Here is a 12,165-nt window from a genome sequence, read left to right as displayed (position 1 = left end):
CTTCAGTGTTTTATCTGCATCTAGTGCATCCTTCTAGCCCATAAACTGTCCAGTAGTTCCCCATTTATTTTTCCTACTCTCATCACACAGATTTTGCACCTTTTTCTCACAGAGCAAAACCTGCTGTGCAGGCATCTGCCCTGACTATCTTTTTTAAGGTGGGTTTTTAACAGGATAGGTTGAAAGAGACCTGAAATAAAGAGTTTGCTGCTGAAAAAAAAGAAAAAAGAAAAAGAAAAAAAAAAAAGATTAAAAAAAAGATGGTATTTAGTGAGTTTCTTTTCCAAGGATATCACCTGTCTTGTTTTTCTGGTGAAGGGAATTGTTTTTTTAGTTGGCTGGCTGATGAGAAAAGCAGATGGAACCATAACTCACAGGCAACTTTGACTGTTCTATGTTATTCTAAAACATTTATCCTGGAAGGATGCGAGTGTGATGAATCTCTAGTCTCCTTTGGTCTTATTTTACTTGTTGGGTTTTTAGGTCAAATGTTTCAATGTGTAGGACATGGATGAAGTTGCTGATTACTGCAAACAACTGGGAACAAGGGCCAGATGCAAGTGCTTAGGACAGTGCTGGAAGCCCAAGGCTGTATAGCATGGCCCTTCCCATAGGAAGTGAAGTTTTTTGATAATGAAGTTGCCTGCCTAACACTGTACCATGGAAGTAGATCAGCCTTTGCTGAAGCTTAGGTACATGTATACAGGCACCTCATGTCCTGCCTTCCTTCCTATACACATGTACTAGGTGAAAAGCAGGTGGATGTGTAATATCTACACATCAGACTTGCATTTTTTGCATGAGATGCAAAACTTGTGATATTTACAACTTATGTCAGGATTTCAGAATTTACAAATCAAGGTTTGTACATTTCCATTCCAACACCTGCAGTCTCTCCATTGCCCACCCCACACTAATACTATGCATATGAAGCACATGAATGAGTTAATACCTTGGGTTTCTTGCAGGAGCGCAGGCTGTGTCTTTGTTGAAATGATCCAGGGGCAGCCAGTGTTTGCAGGCACTTCTACTGTTCCTGAACAGCTGGAGAAGATCTGGACGGTGAGTAAAATACATCCTGAAATGGGAGAGAAAGGAATCTGTTGTTCCAGCTCCCTACTTAATTGTGCAGTCTGGAGCATAGGTCCTGTGAATAGCAGAAATAATTTGGTTCGGTCTGCCAAGTTCATAGCAGACTTTGTAACCCGTTTTATATTTGGCAACTTTCTTACAGACACAAGAGTAAATCAAATGACTTTCCTTTGATGTTTGTCATCTCATCAAAAATTTAAAGCCAATTAAAGTGACATCAAATTGAAGTAGGCATAAAAGGTGTGCAGGTACTGCAAATTCTATTCCTCTCATTAATTCATTTACTTATTGTAGGATACAGAACGCTACAATTTCACAAAGAAGCACTAATGCTGCTAGTAAACTACCTTGGAAAATGGCAAGGCCCAGGGTTTTTTGGCAGGTCCTTTATTATATTGACTTGGAACATTTTCTATCAACCAGATTATGGTGCAGCCCTCGAGACTGCTTTGGCATAATGAAAAGTGTGAAAGATACTTTACGAAGGTACCAGTGAATAAAAGCAGAGAGATTTAAAAGTCTCTTAAGATGACTTTTCTGCTGGGGAAACAAGACCAATTGCTGCACCCTCAGTAGTTATTGGCAAAATTGAGACAGTTCCTGGCACTGGTGGATTCTGTATGTTCCTGACTGTTTACTTCTGACCCCACTACTGGCTCTCCAGAAAGGTCAACCCAGAGGTTCCCATTGGGTTTTGCCATAGGTAACTGCCCCTTCACATCTCTCAGGGATTTATTCTTCTGCACAGGCAGTTTTCCAAAGATGGCGTTTCAAAGCAGAAAGAGCAGAAGACTTAAAGTTGGGAAGTGGTGAGAGAAGACTTTATAACCTCAAGTTTGTCGAAGTCAAGGTTTTACTTCTTAATTCCTTCATCCTGTCAGGTTGGGTTTTCCTCTCTGCTTCTAGCTAGAATTTGTTACAAAGACTTACGAGCAAGTCTAGTTATTAGACTCGATTTCAGTTCACTCAAATAAATGCTGAATTTCTCTTTCATAGAAAGTGAATAGAGAGAGTTGTTGAGGAAAAAGAAAAAAAAAAAATCCATACTTGGCCAATTAACAAGTTCAAAATCAGGGCAGGACTCAGTTTTGTAGTGTGAATGAAAGCTATCCTTCCACACATGGCTGAAATCTCTGGATACATTTCCTGTGGTTTTACAGTTGGAGGGTTATAGCCCTATCGTCATTTCTCTGGTATTAGAACTGATACCGTGATTAATAGGATTTGTGCTATAGAAGGCAAAAACTTATTTAAAAGTCATGAGGAAGCTTTAAGAGCCATGAAATAATTAGTGCCTTTCACAGTAGGTTTTATGTTATTATACAGCCTGGAATGAGACTCTGTGTTAGGCCAAGATTTCAAAGCTCCTTAGAGGCTTTCGATGCCTAGCTTGAGATATTTTGCATAGTCGAAGGTTCAGAACGGGGATTCCTACTGTTTTTTAATAGTCAGCTCCTTTCATGTACTAATAATAGAGGCATCAGGCACTGGTTTAGAGACCGTTTGCATTTGTGTGCATGACTCTATGTCATCCAGGATGCTTATCTCCGTGCAGGATTGTTGTTTCAAACACCACATAGACATGGTAGAGCTGGAAAATCTCCATGCTGTGAAATATGTTCACCTTGCCAAACCTTCAGACAGTCTGACTGTGAATTCATCAACATTTCTTCTGGAGGCAAATACCACTCCTCTCTGTTCCTGGCTGTCTTTCCTGCCTATGTTACCCCTCACTTAGAGGAGCTTCTATCACAGTTTGCAGCCCAAGTTGCCACTGAAAGTATCAGTGGGTACCAATGCCAGTGGGCAGTCTTCAGTGCAGGGCTAGCACAGGAGGACACTCTAGAACTCTACTGTGAGAGTGGGGAGGTGTTGGAACAGACTGCCCAGATAGGTTGCGGATGGCCCATCCCTGGAGGTATTCAAGGCCAGGCTGGATGGGGCCCTGGGCAACCTGGTCTAGTAAACGGGGAGGTTGGTGGCCCTGCCTGGAAGGGAGGTTAGAGATTCATGATCCCTGAGATCCCTTCCAACCCAGGTCATTCTGTGATTCTGTGCATAGTGTGACCCTTGAGCTGGTGAACATATGCATGAGTGGCACCTGGCAGTGAAGCTGCATACACCTTCAGCGATGTTCCCAGGAGTGACAACATTAAATCTCAGCAGGAACCCTTCCGTTGTAACATGAAGTGCTAAAATGTGAATGTCATTTATGTGCAGAGGTAAATCCAGTACCACCTAAGGCAGTACAAATCTGTGCTGGGTCACAGTAAGGGCCATAATCTCTCTGAATTGAGACCAAGTTGTGCAGCTCTGCACCAATGCAAGGTACAACATACTGAGGCTATTGCTCTACTCACCCTCTTTTTTTGTTTTGCACAGGTATTAGGGGTCCCAACTGAAGACACCTGGCCAGGACTTTCCAAGCTCCCCAAGTATAAGCCAGGTAGGAATTAACTCACAGGAATATGGAGCTTTTGGTCTGAGCCACTGACCACAGTAATTTTTGGATCATTAATTCATATTAGGAAAAAGGCAGTTACTAAATCCCTAAGTTTACTACTTAACAACAGTGTTGTCTTAAGAGTGCCCTAAGATACAGGCAAAAGTACACGTATGGCAAAGCTGCCTCACTGAGATATACTGAGAAGACTTCATTGTCCCAAGTGCTAACAATCTAGTTAGTCCCCAGTCCTTGGTGCAAAGGACCAATGTCTCCTGTTTTACACTGGAAAAGCTGACAGGTACCAGGGGACACAGTTTATCTGAACTCTTCTCATTTTTATGGAAATTAGTTTGGGGGCCTTAAGCCTCAGTTTTAAAGGTCGCTGTCCCTGATTCTGATGTGGGCAAGGTGAGAATTCTGTGTGATTTATAAAGCTGGCTTCTTTTATTTCCACATGGGCTGGTAGAGAAGTCTGTGTCCTGGACTTCAAAGGGCCAGTTGTCTCTTATTTTGATGTGGGCAGGTTGAGAAGTATGCTTTGAAAAGCTAGCTCAGTCACTCTCCCTCTCCCTCTCTCTCTCTCCCCCTTTCTGTCTTTCTCTCTCTTTTTGTTTAATGTTTTCTCTTGGGAAAATATATTCAAGTGTCAGTGAGGGGGAAATGATGAGCACTGATTCTCAGCCTCTCAGCAGGATCATTCTCTAAGAGAAATATAAAAGTGAAATATTAAAAACCCTGGAATGTGAAATCCACCCATCTGCAGTCTAGCCATTCTCTCTCTCTTGTACCCTAAGAGAGTGGTGGGGGGAGTCTGTCTCTCTGGAGGGGAAAAAAAGAGAGCAGGGGGAAGAGGAGGAGGGAGAAGACGTGCTTTGAGCAGGAGGTTTACAGGTTTAGTAGAGCATAGTAACATCTTTTCAAAGAAGTGGGTGTTGCTCTGTGACCCAGTCCAAGATGCCCCTCCTTTGATTCTGGTGCATGAACACTAAACAGCTCCCATTTTCACATGGTAGCCACGACTGGCTGAACAATAACCTGGTCTCACAGTCGAAAGAGCTGGAATCCTTCACACAATTAGCTGAGACACATTAATCAAACCAGCGTGAAATGGGAATGTGTCGCTGTCCACAGCAAGTTTAATTTGGATAGGGAGTGAGCACAGAGCAGACAGCCGGAGGAAGCACATTCTTCTCTAACTTGCTGAAGGCTTGGTTGGGTACTCTACAAGTTTTGAAGGGAAGAAAGACCTGCTCAAGCTGGTTTGCGACAGTGCGACAAACTGGTGACAATTTTTTTTGACAGCAGTCATCTCTGCATACAAGGGCAAAAACTCTCCTGATACTGTATTGAGGGATACTTGAAAAGTGGGAGCACCAGTGGTAAACTAATGAAGAAATTAGAAGAGACAACACAGAATATCTGGCTTGTCCTGAGCAATAATTCCTTCTAACACTCTTTTGCCTGAGCAGCAGCACTGTCCTCTGTCACTGCAGAGGATGCCAGTGACAAGGCTGGGAGGGGCAGACATGCACCTAGGCAGCATGGAAATAGCTCCAGTCAGTATAAGCAGTTTTCATTCTTGAATTGCTTTCAGACTGGATAGAGTGCTTTGTTAATGGACTGCAGTGGGCCAGAAGTGCCCTGTGCTGTGATGCTATGATGCTGGTGGCATTTGTGGCTGGAGCAGACAGAAATGCAGGAGTCAGTGCAGGAGAGGACACTCTCGTGTAGAAATGTCCCACCATGTTAGCAAGAATATGGAAGAGGGGTGCTGAACCACTGTTTGGGTCAATACCTCTGCCAGCTGGATGGCCAGCATCCTTTCCCTTCCTCAAAGCCTGCTGAAGGAGCTCCGAGCTGCTCCAGCCACACAGAGGAGCCAAGCACCTGGCTCAGACCTGGGATGTAGAAACCAGCCTGCTTAGAATAAGGCTGTGCATATGTTCTATGCTCTAGTCATGAAATAAACCAAGTCAGTTTTTGATGAGGCTGCCAGTAAAAAGGCAAATCAGTCTCTTTGTTTAAAGCTATTTGCTTTAAACGTGCCCTGAGTACTTCCCCCCTCTTCCCTGAGGCACAAGTGCTGCTGTCCCCCCAGGACACACTCACCAAGTGGAAGCTCTGGAGCTGCTTGAGGAAACCTTCCCTCTTGAGGTTCTTCCCAGCCCAGTGGAGTGAATCCCACTGCCTGGGACAGTTCAGATAAGCAAACAAACTTGGGAAGCTTCCCCAGATCTGATGGCTTGAATGCTTTTAGCTAGTCCTATTGATGTTTGCAGTGAGCACAGGCAGCAAACAAACAAACAGGTTCCTGCCTGAGGCAAAGCACGAACACGCGCAAAACAAAGCTCTGAGGTGTGATCCTATTCTCATTGAAGTTGATGGCAAAACTCCCACTGGATTCAGCAGTGCAGGCTCAGCCCCAGACTAAGATTGTTACTGGAAGGGTTCCTGGGCCAGGTGGATTAGTAGGAATCTTTGAAATGAAAGCTGGAAACCTTCAGATGTTTTCCTGTCACTACTGTGGGCTTGAGCACATCCTGCTGCAAACCCTGAAGAGGAGACACAGAGAGTGTGAGAGTCAGGCACACACAGGGCAGCTGCAGGAAGAGCAGCTCCCCTAGCTCCACTGTGGAAAATTGGCAGGGGAAGAACTGTTCAAAAGGCAATACCTGTCCACCTGTGTCCGTGCCCCTTGCACAGAGAAATTCAGAAATGGTCCCCATGCCCATTGCCTGAAGCTTGATGAAATCTCAGCCCACGCCCAAACCTAGGTGAGCAGGGAGACAGGCAAGAAACTCCTCCTCCGCCAGCCCTGTAGCTTCTGATCTCCTGCTCTCTGTCCACCAGAGATCTGGGGCAGTGAGTTATGCACAGCCACGGAGCCTCAAAGCATGACATTCTCCCAGCCCTGGCTTCAGAACTGGCTCCTGCAGAATGTGCAGGGCTGGGAGAGCTCCAGCCCCATGTCCCAGTGCACTCACTGGCCCTCTCCCCAGTTCTCTGTGCTTAGGAGCCCAGCCCGTAGCGACAAGGCTTTGCCCTGTGTTTGTTCATTTGTTCTGTTCTCCTCATTTTGCTTTCCCTGAAAGAGGCAGTTGTAGCTCTGTTAACACTATTTTTGAAAGCTCTCATGCTGTGTGAGCTCAAATCCTTGCATTAATCTACTGCTGTGTTCATTTCACTGCACTGAAAAGCAGGGAGTTTAAATCCCCTCTAAACACCATTGGTGACACCAGAAGGCCAGTGTTTTGATCCAGCCCCATTAATGGTTACAAGTTTGAATCTAGACAGCAGGGGTCAAGGGCAGGAAAGGATTAAGAATCACAGCCCATGACATTAAGCTAGTACTTTTGCCAAACTGGGAATACTGGAGCACCCAATGCATCGTTTTATGCCTCATTTTTCTGACATTCAGATTGCAAAGAGGGTGAGCAGTGCTTATTTGTTTATAATGCAACGAGCTTCCTGTGAGCTGTAACTTGCTGTGAGTGTGCTCTGCTCCTCCATTTATCGCACAGACTATTAAGTTTCCTGTGCCAGGTAATATCGGCTCCCTTTGCAGGCTCATGGTGCTCACTTGGCTTTTTGAGCTACACCAATCGTTTTCATATTAATCCTCGTTTTTCAGATGTCTGCAAGCTTTGCTATGCCGAATGAGATTTAAAAGCTTTCCAAAGTGAACTCTTCCTCCTGAGAACATTTTTAGCATCTCCTGCTTTTCCAACATGCTACCGGCAGATGGAGGCAACAAGCAGCAGGCAGTGGAACACAAACATCAAATGGCATTTTTGAAAATGCAGATGAAGCCTGAACTCAGAATGCTGCTTTTTTAATCTCACTTTTTTATGCTGATGCTTCATTTAATAAATTGGATGGTTGGAAACTGAATTCTAAAATGATGAAATCCTTACTGCCATTATAAGCTGCATACTGCTTTGATCCCAAAAGGAAAAGCTGTGCTGCAGCCAAGGCGCAGTATATGCTGGCCAGGCTGAAGGGAAACTCCCTATCTGCCTGGCACTGGGCACAGCCTGCACTTTACAGCCTGCCACACGGGCAGAGCTCATCCTGTCCCGCAGCCACAGAGATTTCACTAATGAGAGAAATTTTCTCTGTGAGCCTGCAACCTCAGCGCCTTCATCCAACAGCACTAGGCATCCTATTTCTCTCTCTTCATCAATTAGGAAAGTTTAACTTTTGTCCTCTGGCTTGCTTGCCTCATTATCGGTTCATTAGCCACTTCCACCTGGGTTTTCATGTAGGGAGGTATTTCCTCATTAGCACACACTGCACTGCATACTGATAGAAAATAACAAACCCAAGCACTACCTTTCAGATCTACTCATACCATTAAAAAATCCAATCAGCCCTACAGGATCCCATCATTTCATGTGTGTATCTATCATCACTGTAAGGTAATTAAATCAGTAGTTCATCCACTTTTTTAAGTGGTATATCTCGCCTTTAAGGAATAGCTGTTTACTCTATTTTACAGTTTGGGATTGGTCTTAATCTTTACAGTAGGGAAAATATTTACTGCTCCGCTCTCATCCTGCTCAACACAATGGGGTCCCAGAATTCTCTGCCGCTTTGTCTATATGGGGTCAGTCAGGAGATTAATCTGAACTGATTTAAAGTGGATTAGTTAACTGCATTAAATCTTGAGTAGAGACACAGTGTTTTCTTACCCATATCTTCCAGTTATAATCAAAGCTCTGTCTACTCAAAGTGGCAAGTTTGGCTGTTCTTGCTCAAGCAGAATTCTGCACTGAGAGATTTGTTTGGACTGGGACAGCAGTAGTTGGCTTACTGACTCTTATATTACCCCTTATAGACAATTATAAATCTCTGAGTTATATAAATGTTAAATTATAGTCAAGAATCTTGCTCAAGACATAGCAGTTTGAGTATTAGTCACAGTTCCCTGCAAGTGAGCTGGTATTACTATCTGTAAGGTAAGGAAAATCCAGTTTCCTCTTTGATTCACACAGACAAAGTAATGTTCCAGTTAGATTTCACTGAGACCTTTTGCCCTGCCATTAGCAACTGAACTTGCATTTTTTGACTTCTATATTAAACTCCTTAAAGAATATTAACATTCAAAGATTTCAGTAAAGTACAATATTTAAGTAATTTCCGCATTTTTGTTAAATATTGAAGGGATTTGATATATTTCCATGAAATGTTTCCATCTCAGTGAATCAAAACTTTCTGGCAGAGTGTGGCAGCATCTGAAAGTTTTAGGCCAGCTCAGTGAAGAAGCAAACAAAAAAAAAACCCAAATCTTGCCTCACAAAACAAAAAACAAAACCAAATCTTTCCAAACCATTTTAACTCAATTCTCTTTTTCCTGGAAACTTTATATCTCTACTCAGTACAGACACTTTATTTCTACACTTTTATTACAGTTTAAGGAGAAAGGAGAAGGAAAGAGGACCTAGAGAATATGCTAATAGTGATCCAAGAGGAGCATTCTGCCAGAGTTAATCTCAGTGACTGACCAGGGAAGAGGCTTACTAAAGACATATCACTTCTTTATAACTGTGATAATTCCAGAGCTCTGGCACCTAAGCAGTCATGAATCGGTCCCCAGATTCTACTGCCATTTACCACTTTACAAATTACCTTACTATTTGAGTGTAAGAGAGTGCTTCAGCTGTGACCTGTTACTTACACTGTGATAGACAGGTTTAACAACCTGCTTGCATTGCTTAATGGTGAAAGATTGCTGCTGGAAAGGTTAAGTGCTGAAAGTTCAGCCATTTGCACTTCTTCACATTGTCTGTGCATCAAGTCAGACACAGAGTGACCCAGCCCCAGGGCCTGCTGCTCTCAAAATGGCTGCACAGGTTGAAGGCAAAGGAGCCTCCTGCTTCATCTGCAGCTGGACACTTCTGTCCCTGAACTGTGTGGCTGAGTAGCGTGGTGTTCTCCCTGGCACAAAGAAGGGCAGATGCTCTAGGACTTTGCAGGATAAGGCCTGGTCAAAATTAGAGGGCGTTATATGCCAGTAAACCAGCAAGAGAGCAGTGGTGCTTGCCTCCAGGTGGTCTTGCTGCTGTGGGGTATGCTTATTCAGTCCCCAGCTGAAGAGAGGGCTACGCCACTCTTGCTCCCTTTGTCATGACTAGGGCACCTTTCATCTCTGCTGTCAGCAATGGTGCTCAGGAAAATGTAGCTGAGTATAAGTTACAGCTTTTCTGATGCAAGAAAATGTCTTCATTAATCAGCTGCAAGGAGAATCTTCCGCATGCAAGCCATTTATTCATATCTAAGCTTGAGAAAATTTGTGTGTTGTAAGAAAACATCTGAAGAATGTGTTTCTCCACATATTTCATACTGTTAGGAAAGTGTCCTTAAAGAATGGCAACAACAACACAGCTTTCCAAAGCTGCAAACTCTGCAGTGTTCCAGTCTGGTAGAGATGCTTGAATCAATAAGGACAAAGCATGCATGAAAATGGTTAACACGATGAATGATGAACTTAGTGAGGAACTGACAGCAAGAGCAGTGGGCAAAAACAGGGTGGGATCCAAGTGCATGTCCACAGTCCTTCTGCCACATCCATGCAGGAAAGCCCCATGTACCCATACGGGAATACATGCATCCTCAGTAGCCCTTGTAAGTAATAGCTGGGAATGCAGACCTGCAGACCTCTTTCTACTTCCTCACTGTGAAGGCTCTGGGGACTGATGCTGCATTTACTGAAGTCAAAGCAAAGACCCTTACTGTAACAGATGGAGGCCCAAGACCTGTATTCACAATGCATGAAAGGAAAGGGTTACAGAATTGGAACAGTCTTATTAACATCAGTGCTGGTACCCAAATCCTATAGGAATAATGTATATTAATAAATATTAAGATGACAGATTCTATGGGGCCCTTTGAAATTCTGAGCACGTGTTTTTGTAAGGGCTCAAAGAATGAGTTTTGGCTTGATTTTTGATTCATCTTGTGATTGCATATTGCACTTTCTAGAACTCGTTGCTTCCAGGAGACCTCAGAGACTTCGAGTGATCTGTGACAGGTAAGCTACCTGTAATGGCAATGTCAAAATGGCCTCTGGGTTTATTTGTTTCTTTATGCAATCATTTAACTTGAAATGAGCTCTTTTGGCAAGCTGAGGAAGAACAGGGCGGCTCTGTAGTAAAAAGTAAATCTAACATCAGTTAGGCAACTGGTTTTGAGAGACCTCAGTAGAGGTAGGCACATAGTAGGGTTATTATTCTCTGAGGAGGAGGGATTGTTCTCAGATAAGCAGCGATTCGAGGACATTATGTGCAGCTTTTTGTGGGGCACAGTTTGATTCAGAAGGTCCTGCTTTCCCAGGCCCTCTTGTCTAGACCAAAGACAGGCTTTGCACTGTCTCAGTTTTCATTTCTAGAAACATGCTGTAGGAACATTGCTCAGCAGTGGTAAGGAAGACATACCAGGGCAGCATTACACAAGACAATGAAACAATCCCCTGATTAGTTAGGAGAGGAAAATTCACATTCTTCAGGAGCCAAAATCTGCAATACTAGGGCCTTGGTTACAGACCTCAGCTTGAACAGTCACCTACACCATCAAACACTCCTGAGCTTGTAAAGGAGAGGAGCATTTTTCAAGCACTTATAATGTGCATACACACACAAGCATAGATGCATGCATACATATATATATATATAAGCAAAATAAATGTACCAGCAGGCAAAGTGCCTAACAACTTAGAGCCATTAACATAGCATTTCCCATACTGATTTTGACAGCTCTCTCACACACAACAAGCTTCACAGATACATAGGAAAGTATAGATAGGATTCGTCCTCAGAACTCAGGTCAAGAATCAATTATTCTTTGTGGATGTAGCCATATTTTTCATCATTGGTGTTCATTATCTGTTCAGCTCATCACTTTGGATTCACCACTGCTCAAAGGAAATATGCTGTCCTTTAGAGCTGGGTTTTTCCCGCTGTTCTGAGTTGCTAAACAAACTTGCTGAAGTTTTCAGCAAAGCATAGGTTGCTGAGATGCCAGCCACTGTCACACACATCTTCAGAAAGACACAAAGCTCAGTACATCCCAAGCCCCGATAACACACGTCCTAGAACAGAAGAGACCCTCTCTCAGACTGAACAAAGAAATAACTATATTCCTTGAAACCCTGCTGTACTGCACTTCTGCTTTTTGGCTGTGGGCCCTTGACAGGCTCCCTCACTGCTGCATGCTGACGGGCCATGGCAGAGCTCTGGCAGCGTGTGGGCTGGCCCCAGACCTGTGAGGCATCCTAAGGCCATATTAGCACTCTTGGCTCTTGAGAAGGAAAGAGCTGCTTCACACAGACTGCTCAGCCATGACTCTCCATGGCCAATTAGGAAATCAAAGGGGTGCTCTGTGCAGAGCTTGCCTGTCACCGGGAAGCCTGAGCAGTGGTGGGAGGCTGCCAGGGTGGCAGTTTGCAGCAACTAGGTTACGGGGCAGCAGGGCTCAGGTAAGACCCCACCATATCCTGGGTGGCATGGATCTAGTGAGCACCTCTGGATGCATCAGCTCCCTGTCTGTCCCTACACCCCTGTCTGCTCAAACTCAAACTGTTTTGCAGGAGGTAAGATTTCAGCCCTTAAATACCACGGTACCACAGTAAG

The 12,165-nt window shown here is 44.0% G+C and overlaps 2 protein-coding genes across 2 annotated transcripts in view; one reads left to right on the top strand and one right to left on the bottom strand.

Annotated features, from left to right (window-relative positions):
* Positions 1–12,165, bottom strand: part of ALS2 (alsin Rho guanine nucleotide exchange factor ALS2) — a 78,692-nt gene that overhangs the window by 54,760 nt on the left and 11,767 nt on the right. Inside the window, exon 4 of the mRNA XM_072341741.1 lies at positions 953–1,078. The gene's annotated coding sequence lies outside the window, so the exon portion shown is untranslated. The remainder of the gene's footprint in view (positions 1–952; positions 1,079–12,165) is intronic.
* CDK15 (cyclin dependent kinase 15) overlaps positions 1–12,165 on the top strand; it is a 33,025-nt gene that overhangs the window by 14,808 nt on the left and 6,052 nt on the right. The window contains exons 9-11 of the mRNA XM_072341743.1: positions 969–1,062; positions 3,475–3,538; positions 10,520–10,568. Of these exons, the coding sequence (XP_072197844.1) occupies positions 969–1,062; positions 3,475–3,538; positions 10,520–10,568 (207 nt within the window). The remainder of the gene's footprint in view (positions 1–968; positions 1,063–3,474; positions 3,539–10,519; positions 10,569–12,165) is intronic.

Source organism: Excalfactoria chinensis, chromosome 7, assembly GCF_039878825.1.
Source record: "Excalfactoria chinensis isolate bCotChi1 chromosome 7, bCotChi1.hap2, whole genome shotgun sequence".
Classification (NCBI taxonomy): domain Eukaryota; kingdom Metazoa; phylum Chordata; class Aves; order Galliformes; family Phasianidae; genus Excalfactoria; species Excalfactoria chinensis.
Note: the sequence above shows the minus strand (reverse complement) of the source record. Positions and strands in the feature narration are given on the sequence as shown.